At 36.7% G+C, this 16,699-nt stretch overlaps 1 protein-coding gene across 8 annotated transcripts in view; it reads right to left on the bottom strand.

Moving 5' to 3' along the window:
* Rfx3 (regulatory factor X3) overlaps positions 1–16,699 on the bottom strand; it is a 265,021-nt gene that overhangs the window by 229,066 nt on the left and 19,256 nt on the right. For 2 of the 8 annotated variants that reach the window (XM_029472430.2, XM_085834162.1), the window contains one exon: positions 7,519–7,611. The exons of 5 other annotated variants lie outside the window; for them this stretch is intronic. In XM_029472430.2, the coding sequence (XP_029328290.1) occupies positions 7,519–7,588 (70 nt within the window). In that variant the 5' untranslated portion in view covers positions 7,589–7,611. Of the gene's footprint in view, positions 1–7,518; positions 7,612–8,692; positions 8,820–16,699 lie in introns of those variants that run through there. One more of the 8 variants, XM_029472431.2, reaches the window with a different exon arrangement.

Genomic DNA, 16,699 nt, shown 5'->3' with positions numbered 1-16,699 from the left:
GTGTTCTCTGAGAACAGTTCTCCCAGGGAGTTGCAAGTTCAGACAAAGTACTGACTATGCTCTTGGGATGGAGGTTAATTTAATGGAGCTCCAAAAGCAGTAAGATTCACATTCTCCTTTTCTCTTCTTTCCCCTCATTCAAACCTGCTAGGCTGGCAGATTTTAGCTATGGCGCCAGGGTGGAGTAGAAGGGAGATGGAAGTATTGAGTTCCAAGGACCTCATGTTTCAAAGGTCCCTTCAGTTGCTTTCTCTTGAGCAGTCATTTAAGTTGTAAGTACTGTCTCCAGTGTTGGGAGTTATCAGAATCCTGAAGGCAGCTGGATTTTCATTATTTTACTCACAAGTATTTTTGTTTTTTTATCCATTCTTCATCAATATGGAAGTTGACCATGCTCTATATTTTAAAACTTCTTTTTAGTTTTAAGAATTTTGGTTGTAAATTTTAGTTCACTGACACTATCTATAGGAACAAATTATTGGGAAATTTTTCAAGTGTTTAAAAGAAAAAAAAACAAAAATCTGCTTTCCAAAGAAGTAAAACAAGCCCATAAGAAAACCTTCATGGCCTCCCAAATTCTTTCTATAGAACAGAAAAGGCTCAGTGAAAAGGAAAGGCTGCTTCATCTTAACTTACTTGGCAAGTCAATTCAACTGTGACAGGAAGGAATTTACACACACACACACACACACACACACACACACACACACGGTAAATCAGTAAAGCTGAATGAAGGACAGCAATTACAGTTGGACTCTATGCTCAGCTCCTTCCCTGTAAGGGCAAATATAGGTTTAGTCAAAAATGTAATTATACGTGAAACTTGATAAATCACGCATAAGCCAAACAACCATGGACAAGTCAATTAATCTCTCAATATATCAGTTCTTCATTAATACTAGGCAAAATTATATGTGCCCTATCTTACAGAAAATGTAGTAAAAGCAAGGTAAAAATTGCTTTCAAAAGTATAAACGTATAAAAACGTAAGAAGTAGTATTTACCTGAGTAAATTTTCCTGAGTGCATTCAATTTAGACACACTCCACTCTAACAATAAATTATAACAACAAGTATCTCATGGCAAATATTATGTTATTTGCTAAAATTATGCCAAATTTTACTACAAATAATCAACACTACTACAACTTGGTGCCCAATTTTATATCTAGTACTAAGTGGAAAAAGCATCTTTAATCTTTAAAAACATAGACCTCAATAAATATTTGTCTGCTACACTAAAAAGCATTAAAGGTAACTAAATTTCACCTATAAAGGTATTCTCTTTTTTTCATAACCATATTTTTACATACATCTAGGAAAACTGAAATCACAGTGCTTGAATATGAGATGTTCCCCCATAGACTCTTGTTTGAACATTTGATTTCCAGTTGAAATTGCTGGTCAGGAAAGTTGTGGCCCCTTTAGGAGGCAGAGCCTCACTGACTGAAGTGAGTCACTGAATGTAGTGGGCCACAGATTGAAGGGGGTCATAGTACATGGGACTTACAAAGTTAATAGGACACACTTCTGGTTCACTCTCAACTTCCTACATGCAGTGGCTGCAGTGTGACTAACCAGTCTCTTGCTCCTGTCACAGCATGTCCCATGCCTGATTCTATGAGGGACCATATCCCTCTGGAACTGAAATCTAAAATAAACTCTCCTATAAATTATTCTTTTCAAGGTATTTTATCATAACAACAGAAGAGTAACTAAGACCAAAACTATTAAAAGTGTTGATGCTGCCCTGATAAACTTGACCATATAGGTCTTAAGTCGAAGAAGAAGAAAAGAAGAGAAAGAGAAGAAGAAAAGGAGAAGAAAAGAAGAAGAAGAAAAGAAGGAGGAGGAGGAGGAGGAGGAGTTTGGAACTAAAAGAAATGCAGGGACAAAAATGAAGCAGAGACTGAAAGAAAGGCTATACAGTGACCATCCCATCCCAACTTGGGATCCATTCCATGCACAGGTACACCACCCTGACACTATTACTGATGCCATATTGTGCTTGTAGACACGGCTGTCCTCTGGGAAGCTCTATCAGCAGTTGACTGAGATAGATACAGATACTTAGAGACAACCACTGGATTGATGTTAGGGACCTCTATGGAAGAGTTAGGGGAAGGATTAAAGGAGCTAAAAGGGATGGAAACCCCATATGAAGAACAACAGTATTCTGAGCTCCCAGAAACTATGCCACCAACCAAAGAGCATACATGGGCTGATCCCTGACCCCCAACACATATATAGCTGAGGGCTGCCATGTCTAGCCTCACTGGGAGAGGATGGGCCTAATCCTGTAGAGACTGGATGCTCAGGGATGGGGAGGGGAGGGGAGGTGAGAGGGTGGGTGAAGAGGGGCTGGGAAGCACCCTCACAGAGCCTGAGGGGGGTAAAGACCTTTGGGAAGGGGGGCTGGGAAGGAGGGCAACATATGGAATATAAATAAATAAAAGAATAATAAAAAGAGATAAAAGTTTTAGAATTCCACCAGCAGAGCTTAAATGGACTATTCTAGTGGGAGTTTTAAAGACAAGTACAAACAAAACCAACCTGGTCTACAGAGTGAGTTCCACAGAGAAACCCTGTCTCGAAAAATCAAAAAAAAAGAAAAGAAAAGAAAAGAAAAGAAAAGAAAAGAAAAGAAAAGAAAAGAAAATTCCCTTTCTATAACTTAAGCTTGTTCTAAATAGGTCTGGTTTTCAATGAAATGAGTTAATTCTTTTTTATCCACATCATTAAATTTAGAAGAAAAGATCCTAACAATGAAAAAAGAAAAATGCAAATTACTTGGATTACAAATTTGAGTCACCTGCAGTAAGAAAGCACAGCTGTGGTGCAAACCTTTGCTCACTCCTCCTATCAAGAGCATTCTGCTGTCATCTGGGGAACCCTGTCAATCAATTCATGTCCAGAATAGACTGTGGAGAAAAATCACTGTACAGCACCTATGAGTGTTCAGCTTAGCACGTTAAACTAAAAGCTCATTAACCACTTTCAGAAAAACAGATGTCACTGACTTTTAGAATCATAAACTCCAGACACAAATTCAATTTGTAGAATGCATTGAGTCTAAATAGCTACTTTTACCTTGAATGTGTGTATTTTACACTTACCCCTGATTACATTTCATTATGGTTTGGAAGAACCACGGATTTTAAGATTTTTGTCTGTGTTTGTAGAGAAGACACTTCATAGGTTATTACAATATAGTAAGAACCAAGTGCATGTTTGTGTATCATAGAAACCCACACTGAAACTTACAAATGATAGACTCTACAATTCTCTGATGTAAAAAAGGAATCATTCCTAGAACTTCTACCACTATTTCTGAAGATTATCATGATCCAGCATTTTCACTCTGTAAACAAAGAGTAGCTCAGGAAAATTACCCTGTCAAAACTAAATGTAACTGCCAGGACTGGTGTCATGACATCCAAGGAACACTTTAAATGCCATATGGAGCAACTATGTTACTCTGTACTGTAGGCATTAAATATTCCATAGAGGACTCTCATGTTTAGCAATTTTTTCTACTTATATATTTTAAATTAGTATCTTACAAAAGGCCCTGATTTTTTTCAATTATTTTTACTCCCTATAGAGTATGTAAAGGAAATATTTCTTAAGAAGAAGGAAGGAAGGAAGGAAGGGAGGGAGGGAGGGAGGGAGGGAGGGAGGGAGGGAGGGAGGGAGGGAGGGAGGAAGGAAGGAAGAAGAGAAGAGAAAGAGAGAGAGAGAGAGAAAGAGAGAAGAGAGAAGAGAGAAGTGAAAAGAGAAAGGAACATCAAGAGTCTAAACTTACAACAAGAGCTTACTGACAGGAGCCTGTTAAACCTCCCCCTACTCACCAACCCACCCACTGTATTTGTGCATAACAAATACAGAAGTGGATGCTCACAACCATACATTGGACGGAGCACAGGGTTCCCCAATGAAGGACCTAGAAAAAGGACCCAAGGAGCTAAAGGGGTTTGCAGCCCCATAAGAGGAACAACAATATGAACTAACCAGTATCCCCAGAGCTCCCTGGGACTAAACCACCAATCAAAGAAAACACATGGTGGGACTCATGGCTCTAGCTGCATATGTAGCATAGGATGGTCTGGTTGGTCATCAATGGGAGGAGAGGCCCTTGGTCCTGTGAAGGTTCTATGGCCCAGTATAGTGGAATGCCAGGGCTAGGAAGCAGGAGTGGGTGTGTTGGTGAGTAGGGGGAGGGGGGAGCAGATAAGGGATTTTCAGAGGGGAAACTAGGAAAGGGGATAACATTTGAGATATAAATAAAGAAAATATCTAATAATTTTTTTAAAATCCATAATGTTGAAGACAGCATGGCAGCAATAGCAATAATCTGTGAGACCACATCTTCAACAGCAAACATGAAACAGAGAAGCTGGCTGTAAGCTGAGGCCTCATGCTCTTATAAACCATCCTGGTGACATTCTTCCTCTAGCAAGGTCTCACCACTTAAACCTCTCTATAAACAGCACTATCTACTCTGGCACAAATGCACAAATGCTGAACACTATGAAGGACATTTTTCATTCAAACACGACAGTGACTTTTGTTTTGAGTTTCACTTTTATTATAATAAAATTCCAGAGATCAATAAATTCATTTTACACTTGGAAAAAAAAAAGAGTCTAAACTTTTTATCTAGATCCATAATCACCAGAAAGAAAAGAGGTATATAACACTGATCGCCATTCATACCAAAATAAAGAAGAACAAAAAGAGACACAGTTAGCTACTCTTAAAGACAACCATATAGCACTGTGAAAGGCTGAAATTTGGTAATACACAAGCCCACGTGAAAGGAAAAAATCAAATCTACTCTGCAGATTGAGCTCAACTTCCAGTAATCCCACAAACGTGGCTCCTGCAGAACTGCTCTTAATTTCAAAGTTCCTGATATGTGGAACAGAGTCCTATCACACTTCACAGCTACATCACTGACATAAAAATTGCCCCACTTGAATTGTGTTTCTCAATCTGTTACTGCTTCACTGTTTACAACAAGCAGCCAATGACTATACCACAACCAGCCAGCCACAGCAAGCTCTTACAATTACTACACACATCAATACACACACACACACACACACACACACACACACAAACACAAACACATATAAATTGTGGCCTACTATATAAATTATAATATACCAATATACAAAATACAAACTTGCTTCCTTTCCTCCATTCCCTCTCCCAATAACCTTATTAATTTCATTTACAACAGAGAAATATTCATTAAGAGGAAGGAACGAAGGAACGAAGGAACGAAGGTTCGAAGGAACGAAGAGAAGAGAAGAGAAGAGAAGAGAAGAGAAGAGAAGAGAAGAGAAGAGAAGAGAAGAGAAGAGAAGAGAAGAGAAGAGAAGAGAAGAGCTTTAGCTTTGCTGCCAAAGCTAAAGGAAGTCTAAATATCAGAGCAAAAGGAAAACTGGTGATAGGAGAGACATGTAAAATTGTTTCCTGCTTCTTCCCGTGGGATGACTTTCAGATGCTTCCTCCACTACTTTCCTACAGAAAGGACTCCACCAGCCCATTCATTGGTTTATATACCTTACATTACCTCTAAAAATATACTGCAACCAGATCTTTACACAAATTTGCATAAGTCTGTATAATTATTAGGTATACAATGTCTATAGTCAGATATTCTCAGTAAGTAAAAAGAATATCAGATTGATTTGATTAACTACAATAGTTGAAAAATACAAGAAAATCACAACATTTCTAGGAAACTATCTGAAAGAGCTAGTACTTTAGATATACTTTGATAAAATCATAGCTCTTAAAATATAATTCCTATACATAGACGCACACTATATGTTCCAAATCATATTGTCAGGACTTAGACACAAAATTAATCACCATTCTTAAAACCGAATTGTAACCTTATATTCATGATAAAATCTTGAAAATGTACAGGTGAACTTTTGGTGCAACCTCTGGAGGACATTTACGAAACACAAGTTTGAAGGGGAGGCTACAGCATCAGAGTATACAACTGTAATCCCAGCAATTCCAGTACTTGGGAGGGTGAGACAAAGCTATTCTTCAGAATAAGGCCTTGTTGTTTGGTTTCTGTCTCCCTCTCCCTCCCTTTCTTTCTCTCTCCCTCTCCCTCTCCCTCCCTCACCCTCTCCCTCTCTCCCCCTGTCCCTGTCCCCATCTCCCTCTGTGTGTGTGTGTGTGTGTGTGTGTGTGTGTGTGTGTGTGTGTGTGTGTGTAGGGGTCTGGTATAGATTCCGTTTCTCTTTAGCTCTTGAGGAGATAGTTCTTATGTCCCTTTGGCCTCGTTCTTTCATTCACAGCCTATGCATTTACTTTTCCTCTAAAACTGAAGATTTTCTTTGGTAAGAAAGGCTATTTAAAGAATAAAGAACTTTGACAGATTCTATCCTATCAGCATATCTTTCATTAGAGATATATAAAGGCTCATAGATCTAAGAAATAAACATGAAATGGTAGCTCTTAAAGACAAATTGAATGCTGAGTGTCGCTCAGGGATAGTCCCCCCTACTTAACCCATTGGAGATGCTAGCTTTGATCCACACCACAGCAAAAGGTAAGTCCATTAGGTCTGCTGTATAGCTCACAGCATTTGCCTAACAGGCATGAGGCCCAGAGTTCAATAACCAGCATCAGATGGGGGAAGTAAACTACATTTAAAACCATTACAAACATTCCACTACTGCACCTATGAAAAGGGAAACCACATAATTACTAGAAAATACCAATCTTAATCGTTTGGATTTCATTTAAAAAGAGAAATGGCAAAATAATAAGGTTTTTAATCAACCTTAATAGGCTGATCTTTAATTCCAACAATGTGGGCTTTTATGAAAATACACTGTATGCAAGCACAATCTCAAGCAATGACGTCCATCTTGTGAGCACTGAGACACAAAGCCTGCCTCCAGATGAGCCTCCCACTCACCACACGTCCATCTTAGCTCAGTCTACATTTCCAAATGCCAAAGGAGGCCTCCTTTTAAAGGTTTTGAGTTTTGTTTGTTTGTTTTTTGGTTTTTTGCAATGAAAGCAAAGGTTCCCATAACCAAACTGTAGTAACCAAGCCATTATTGAATGACATTATCAGAAGCATGGTAGCCAATCACTCACCAAATAGTTAAGATCCACTGATCCAAGTGCCATCATGCCATTATCTGAATTTCAATAAACTGACTGCTGTTTTTCTACTCTTAAGTAGATTCTAAAATGTGCATGGTATCTGGTACCATAACTAGTATAGAAATGGAAAGAGTATATAAAATTCTTTGGCTCATTTTAGGATACCTGATCCAGACATTATGGAGGGTAATACATGGGAACCAAAGCCATATGAGAAGACTCCCCCTTCTATTTTTGATCTCACTCAATTCCTCTAAGCTTGAAAAGTACTTGATTATGTCACATACAGGGATGTGAATGCTTTCTCATTGCTCTCCTATAAAATCTGAGTAATAGCTATATGATTTTTAAATACAGCATCCTTTATTCCTACCTGAGACAGCTGGAGGTGACAGAGGGGGTAGGTGATAGACATCAGAGAGTAGTTCTCTTACAGTTTCCATAGCACCACGGATAAACAGGTTTCCTGAAGCATTTAAAAGAATTACATAACACAATCTAATAATGTCTCTAGTACATATATAGTTGTGAAAGAATAAAGCGCCTCACCATATTAACTGTAAACACCACAAAAGAAAAAAGCACATTCCAAATATACATAGCCACTTTTGAAAAAAATTCAGAATTGAGATTCTATACATGACAGTCAAATCGCTATAGTACTCTTTGTATCCCACTGTGTCCCATGGGTAATAGATGATATGTAATCAATGTACCCCTAGCCTTTCCACCAGCCAAACTCAAGGGATTCTTTATCATAAAAATGCCAAAAATACCAAGAGCTCAAACATGTTTAAAAATAAAACAAAACATCAGCTTAAGGTAGAGCAATCTTTAAAATATCTTGAAACTATTGATTATTTTAAATCACTTCATATATCTTAATTATTTAAAAGTATTCATTGTACAACCAAATTTCTTATTTTTTTCTTATTATGCAAGAAAGGATACTATGCTTGATTTTATAGGGAGTAAATGTAAATATGTCTTAATGAACTAGAATTTAAAGAACAAATATAATGTTTTGATGATCAAAAACAAATATAAGTGAGGAAAAATAAAAGGGGAGTTTTCTAAATGTATACTTTACAATGTGAAAAGAACAATGCTGAAAATCATTCTGCTAACCTTCTGTATTTAAAGAAGTAAAAATGAAAACAAATTAACAGATTATATATTAGCTCAAATCTTAAATATTTCTTGGAAATAAGAAAGCAAAGCAAACATAAATCATAAAGCTGAAAACAATAGCAAAATACACACAATAATCAACTTTATAGAAAAAAAATTTTCAAAATAAGTTCTTACTATGTAGACTAGGTTAGTTTCAGAAGCACAAAAATCCGCCTGCCCTACCTCCTGAGTACTGGGATTAAAGTGCACAGTGGAACATGTATGGTCTGACCTAAGTCCTGTAGTTGTTCTTATGGGACAACAGCTAACAGTGGGAGTGTGGGGTGTCTCTCTCTCGGGACCCTTTTCCTCCTCCTGGGTTGCTTTGTCCAGCCTTGATGTAAGGGTTTGTGCCCAGTCCTACTGGAACTTACTATTCTGTGTTTAGTTGGTATCCCTGGGAGGCTTTCTGCTTTTCTGAAGGGCAAGGGAGGAGGAGTGGATCTGGGAGAGAGGCAAGAGAGAAGAACTGGAAAGAATGGAGAGAAGGGAAACTGCAATCAGGATGTAACATATGACAGAATTTTAAAAGAAAAAAAAAAAGGTGTATGCAGAGTGATTCCCAGATTTTGTTGTTTTTTAAAGAAATCTCTAGAAAAATAGAAAAGGTTATTTTGAAACCACTGTTCTTTATTTCTAACATAGTCAACTTATAATAACAATGATGCCACAACATACATTTATGTCTATGTTTAAACCTGTTCAGACTGGTTTTGGTGGCCTAAATTTGGTCCATGATATTACAGGTCAGTTTAGCATAGTATGTATATTATAGTCAACTACACACAACAACACAGTTTTCTAGCATGATCTGGTTTTGTATTCATTTTCCTTAAAGGTAGAAGAGACATTAAGTGACAGTTGCCATAAATTTTTATATTGGTCCATTAAACTTGGAAAAATAGCAAAGCAAACAGGCACAGCTGAGTCTATATGAACAGGTAGCAAATCTAAATATATGTATTTAGGACTAACTAAAGACAAGACAAGGCTCACAAAATAATCACAGGTGTTTGTGTGTATCTAGGGGATTACAAGTCATATTCAACAAAATGAAACAGTCTATACTAATTAACGAATCCACTTTCTCAAAAAAGTGGGCAATTTAAACTCTACATAATTAGATATGTCTGTTACATATATGAATGTTCTCTGAAATGAAGTTTATTGTATATATTATAAATGAAGTGACTACATGTTTCACAGTGATTGTAAGCAACAAATTACTAATTATATAGGCTTATAATTACAGACTTTTTAAATCTTCTACCTATTCCTTTAATTCTAATTATTTTCTCCAAATATCCTTCCCTATGTCAACCTTGTGAGTGCAAGTCCATGCTAAATTATAGTCAATTTATCTTTGCCAATGCCTCCTCTCCAAATAGGCTATAAACAATATCTCTGCTTGCAACAGCTGTTTCTCTATTGTATTGTACCACACTGTGATACAATTGCTCAGATCTTTTAAGGGATTGCAAGTTCCACAGCTACCACACTAGCTCATTGATGAAATTCTGCCTTCACCTCCCATCACTTTAACAGTAAGTCTAATTTATTCCTGAAGAGCCTGTTCATATTCAATAATTCAATTAAAAGGAATCATGTTGAATACCATATATACAATCAAAGTTCCTCACATGCAATGCACAGGCACATTACCAAGTCAACCAACTGTCCTTCCTAGTATCCTAAGTTCTATGGTGACTTTTCAGTAATTTATTTCCCTCTTGCAATATTCTATGGTAACTTCTTACTCTGGTAAGGTGGTTAGCAAAGTATGAGAAAGTGACTAGATGCTAGTAGATATGGTGGTAACAAACACAAGGTTATATCCTATCCACACTGCACCCATATACTGTTTTTCTTAGCTACTTTACAAGTCACCAAGACTCTAGCTATCTTTTAACCTTTTCATTCTTATGGCATTTCACAAATACAGGAAGAAGCCCTGCTGATTTGTCATCATGTCAAAAAGGCACTTCCAGCACCATCTTAAGAGCAGACAAGAGAAAACATTGTTCCGAGTCTTTGTACTTGTGTGTGTGTGTGTGTGTGTGAGAGAGAGAGAGAGAGAGAGAGAGAGAGAGAGAGTGACTCTGCCTGCATGTATGTCTGTATGTATGTCTGAGAGAGAGAGAGAGAGAGAGAGAGAGAGAGAGAGAGAGAGACTCTGCCTGCATGTATGTCTGTATGTATGTCTGTGCAGAGGGGGTGGGGGTGGGGTGCTTTGCCTGCATGTATGTCTGTATGTATGTCTGTGCAACAAATCTATGCAGTGTCCATGGGGTCAGAAAAGAGTCAGATCCTCTGAAGCTAAAATTACTGATGGTCCTAAGCTATCAGGTTGTGTTGGGCCATGAACCCAGATCCTCTGGGAAAGTGGCAAGTGTTCTTAATATTTGAGCCATCTCTATAGCCCCTCCTTGCACTTCTGAATGTCAGCTATGACTATCTTTCCAGGGCTCAGCTCTTAGGAAAAGAAGTTTGTTCAGTTCAGTGTCTTGCTGACCCCTTAGAAATCTACTAAGTTGACCCTGAGGACCACACAGTAGGCAGCCATGAACTACCCTTACCAGTGTAGACAGAGAGGCAGGCATGCTCACCTCTAGACTCAGGACTTGTTAGGAAAAGCGCTTGAGAGCAATGGGACCAGGCTCTATAGTTGGGCATACATGTGGGCAAGCTACAGTAAAGCACCTGGGACACTCAGGAAAGAGGTGAACTATAGTTCGTGACCAAGAGGATGAGTCAGTTTTCCTCTTGCCACTGTCCCACAAAGAGCTGGTCAAGTTACGGTGGTAGAACATGTTCCATTATACTTCATGCTAAGTATTCAAGAATGGAGGGATATGATTTGTGACCATTATTGATGTAGGGACTCTCATGATTCCCACAGCCTCTTTACAGAAATGCTTCCTCAGAATCAATCTTCATTACAACAGAGTTGATGATGATTATTACAGCACCATCACATGTAGTAGTACTTACTAATCAACTGCTACACTGGCAATATTACTCACTGTCACAGTGCCAAGCATATAGCAGCTGTAACACTTGTTCACACTTTGTAATACGGCTTCATTCAATACTGGTTATCTGCATCACCCATGAATTCAAAGTAAAAGAAGAGCAAAAGGAGTTCAAGCAAGGCCTTTTGGAATTAAAAATCAGAATCCTGTTTTACAGGTCTTCATGCGAGAGGTCTATTATCTATTCTGCATATGCCTGCCAAGTTCATCTCAGTAAAGACCACTTTTATCTTTACACTGGATCCTCCTTCAGAAATGTACACTGATGACATCCTAGCCATGTTTTAAATTCTGTCTTTTCTTGTCTATTTCATATGTTTTATTATTACCAAGGAACTCTTCAACCTCATTGCTTGGTTCTATATCTATGGTGTGCATAACCCCTTCCTCACAATTGTAAGATACAATTCATGGCATTATCTACTCCAACTTCTACCAGGTACTTATTTAGCTGAAAAAACCCAGCTTGGGTATAAGTGGAATTACCATGAGTGTCTCAAATAGCTTAGTTTGGCACTTTGTGTAAATTTTACAGTTCCATATATATACACACACACATACACATATATATGTATATATATACTATATATATATACACATACACACACATATATACACATACACACACACACACACACATATATATATATACACACATACAGCACTTTCTATTAATATTGCAAATTCTGACAAGTCAACTTTGTATATATCAGTTTCATACTAAGTGTGTGTGTGTGTGTGTGTGTGTGTGTGTGTGTGTGTGTGTGTGTGTTTGGTACTCACAGAATGCTCTACAGTGCTTATCCCCTACCTGATGGTATAGAAGACAGGGACAAAGAAACAAGAATGGTTTACTTTGTGTTTTCCAAAGCAAGTAGAAATACTAAAAGAGTTAGTAAGAGCCATAGAAGATGAAAACTTTGTCTAGGAAAAAAAAAAAAAAAAGACCATTCATTATTGTGAAGGAGATGCCTAACGTTCAAGTACTGGACTCATTGGAGCTAGACTGGCTCAAGCAAAGGACACTTAGAATATTTCAGAAATAACCTAGCAATGAGGCCTCCAAAGTTAGAGTTGTGGGTACAAGAAAAAAGACAGAAAATGCTTTCAGGAAGCCATGCTGCTCCCTAACCCTATTCTTCTCAAAGTCAGTTGTCTAGTGAAAAGCTAGTGCAGTCTCAGATGAGTGTTGTAAGACATCTCAGTGGGAAAATCCCACTGCTGGTGTGCTCTTTATAAATGAACGCTAAGGGAACATGCTATTTGGCCACTGATAAACATTTCTCCCATAAGCAAATATACTGTTCAAAAAGGCTTATACTATACCATATATTATTTGTCCTGCACTAGGAGTTTGCTTAAAAGGTTGATTTTACCTTTAGCTGAAACTGTGTATTTTCTAATCTGTTTGGGCAGCTGTCAAGTAATCAGAGTAAGCAGTGCCATTTTAATAAGGAAGTCTTTTAATGAAATATAATAGGTCACAAATACCTAATTTCTGCTCTTTACTGTAATTGCTAGTCTTTACTACAACTGCCACTTTAACAATCTTTTCCAAATGCTGACACAAAAGATGAACAATTCAAGGGTATTAGCATATGTGTATATTTACAGCTTATTGCTGTCAAAGGCTGCAGTACTACTCTCAACTCCCAACAGCTAGAGTCTCTTCTTTTGATGGAAACATCCTTCTTCAGCCTGTGACTATATCTGAATTAAGTTCTCTTTCACGGCAACATTGGCAAACACACAGTAATGTCTAAACAGAAAGAATGCTGAGGAAGTCAGAGCACATTACATCTGCAGACAAACAGTGCTTTCCCTATCACGATGAAAGATTAAATACGTCTTTATTATTGTTTCACTAATAAATTTTCTGCTTCGATTGGTTTATAACTTCAAAGCAGCTAGCATAAGCTGAGGTTTTTAATGTTTTGAATGTTATATGAATGTTCAATTATATCACAACATAAAACTACAGAGAATTGCATTAAAATTAAAATAGAAAGCAAAAAAGAGAGAAAACATAAATATAGTGAAGTTTCTATTTTTTAAAAAGGGCATTAGCATTATCTGGATCCAATTCTAATTTAAGTTATGATAACGTCTTTTTCAAAACATTCCTCCTGAAAACTTTAAATAATAATCATTTTAACTTTTGTTTTATTATCAGCATATTATTAACCCATGACTCTTAAATTTTGGTGTCACTATTGCCATGGTAATACCAAAAGTCCTATGTACAAACAGTAGTAGTTTTATTAGAAGTTTGCCCATTTTTGAAAAGCTAAGCTTCCCTAAATCAAACTAGCTTGCTGAGAAAAGAAAACCATGACAACTGTTTGTACCTCTTGCTTTATTATTACATCCGGCCTGGTCACTCTTAGAAATTCAATCTATTACGGTTGCTAGGAGTCTGTTGCTGTGCAACCTAAAAGGGTATGCTGTGCTTTCAGGCCAAGCAGTGCTAATAAACCTGTAGGCTTCCCTCTGTGGGGCTGACCAGTGTGTTTAAAGGGCTTAATACTTTTCAAGAGTGATTGGCTCACAATTCAAGACACATCCTATTAAAACCAAGTCACACTGAGAGATTTCTAACAAAGGGACGAAATGCTAAACATACACAAATATTCAAAATGTATCCTCAGAACCCCTAACTAATTTGGTAAAACAAACAGAGATTATGATCTACATTTCAATTATACTACCTACCACCCCAAGTTTTTCTTTCTATATAGTTCCCTAAAAGGTTGTAATATATATAAATGAACCCAGCAAGCTTTTAAGGTTATAGAACAGTACTAAGTACGTTTGATTTGATTTCTCAAAATCTATTATAAGCCCAACAATAGAAAAGTAAACTTAGTAACCCAACATTTACAGAAGTAGTGGCAGTGAAACTATAAAGGAAAGTCTAGATAGCACTTTACCATGAAAACATTTTCTCTATTCATCTCAGTTGACCAGTAATATTTTTATATTAATTCATAAAATCTGTTCTATCTCAAGTATTCTTTAAGATTAATGCTGAATAAGTTATTCACAAAAGTTCACTGCATTAGACATTATTTTAATTAGACAAGAAGATCATGGATCTGCCAATAAAATTCTACTAAACAGATTGTTGAAACACACAGTGGCATAGAGTAGGGGAACCAACTACAACCTTTAAGAGAAGAAATTGTACTGACTTACATGCTTAGACACATTAGGCCCATTTTCATAAAGTATTGGAAGAAAAAGACAAAAATGTAATATTATAAAATATCAAAAACTGTACAGAAAAAGAGGAATATGATATTTAACAATTAACCCAACTTTAAAGAATGTATTCAGGGTGTCCACTGACATTCTGGTTATATTAATACTGCCAGCAATTTTCAACCTTAAAAATAAACTTGAAAAAATTAAGATGGGCACTTTCTCCATATTCCTAACAATCTTTAGGCCTTCCACAGACGCTGGAAACATTTCTGTCAGTGCCCTACCTCCCTGACTTTAAAAGAGCCACAGCTATCTCTTACACTGCTTTCGCTTCTTCTCATTACACACTATAGAAGCAGCGCAAAGAAAACTATTTCTCTAAGAGTTCCAAGAAACAACAAACAGCAGAATGTGGAACAACTATCCCAAAACAAAAGAGGATGAATACAAAAGGAGAGCTGAAGGAGGCTGAAGCTGAGGAGTAATTCTGACCAAAAACCAAGGCCTGAGCTATAGGAAGGATGGGCAAAGATTTAGAACTGTTTTGTAAATAAAACCAACCTGAAAACAGAGCAAAGGGAACAGTCAGCCAGGAAAAGGTGACAGAGACAACACACTCTTTAGAAAGAGAATAATGAAGAGAATACTGATAGAAAACACATGGAGAGTGATATACAAATGTGAAGCTAACAAAAACAAGTAGGAAAACCTACATGCAAAAGTTTATTATTTCTTGTGTCCACTCTTACTTCCTAAGAAAGGTACAACTCAGAAATGTTTCATTTTCAATCTTCAGGTATGTTATTAACACATGCTAGGAAAACCAAGTACAGACTGTTTAATTTCTAAAGAAATAACTGGAATGCTTTCTAAGTTCATACCTAGTAAGAAATTTTTAAGTCTAATGCTGAAGAACCTAATTTACAAAGAATATTTTTAAGTAATTTCAATATTGATTTCATTAAAAAGGTCAAAACATTAAAATACAATACTGTAGATACACATACACAGCAACCAAAAAAATTATTAAAGCCACATTTGACTTAGGAGTATATTATTTGCAGGGCATGTGCTAGCAAATTTATTAAGTTCCAAAGCAGTTATTTAATTCTTTGGTCAACTATTTGACAAATACATTACATTGTTCTAATCTTGTCAGGAAAAACTGATCTAATAAAAGTAAAGTCCTATTTAGGCATATGATATTTTTATATTTAGGAGCTTATTAAGTAGAATTAACAATTAAATGGCAATGGAATAAAAATAAGTGAGTGTACATATGCAACATTCTAAGTCTTGTTAGAGTGTTTTCTGTTGCTCACTGGTCCTTGCCTCCTTGAGATAATACAGCTGCAGTGTGAAGTGCAACATCCTTAAAAGACAGCAAGCTATGAAGCTTCATCAAATACATTATGCTATGCAGCTATGTCTCTTCTATAAAAATCCCTAGATTTGTACCACCCTATCATACTTCATACCCAGATACCTACCTTCTAACTATACTTTCTTCAATCAAAGATCAGCAATAGTTAGTAAATGTTACGTAGAGCTAAGTTCTATATATATTTTATTTTCATAATTGTTTTTAAATAGGGAATTGTCTGTGTTTGATACATCATATGGCTAAGATGGGTGACCAATGACTTGAAGGGGCAAATTTTATTAAATACTAATATTCCTTTGCAACTACAAAGGAAAAAAAATGACAAGGGACAAAAATGAGGCTCCTTCCTCCCTTCAGATGGTTGTGAGGACCAGAGCCAAGGTTTCTTCTCTCATCAGACATTGTGTTCTGAGATTGCTTCTTCTAAGTATTTCACCAGGACCCACACGGTAGAAGAAAAGAACCAACTTTGTCAAGTTGTCCTTAGACTACCATAGCATGCAGTAATATGCATAGTAATAGGCATATACATACATACCACTAACTAAAAAGTAATAAAAATTTAAATAATATTGCATATAAAGTTACATAAGGTTAGAGAAAGGTTTTGTTTTGCTTAAGGTTGCACAAAAATCCACTAATTTTTACTTTAATGCTATAAAATACCTGTCTTCTTCACATTAAATGTGTATGTACAATTTTTAAGCTTTCCGATGTACAACAATAGCCTCAAATATGAAGTTATTTCAGAATGGATGACA

This window comes from Mus caroli, unplaced genomic scaffold (assembly GCF_978045245.1).
Source record: "Mus caroli unplaced genomic scaffold, Mus_caroli_1 scaffold_20, whole genome shotgun sequence".
Taxonomy (NCBI): domain Eukaryota; kingdom Metazoa; phylum Chordata; class Mammalia; order Rodentia; family Muridae; genus Mus; species Mus caroli.
Note: the sequence above shows the minus strand (reverse complement) of the source record. Positions and strands in the feature narration are given on the sequence as shown.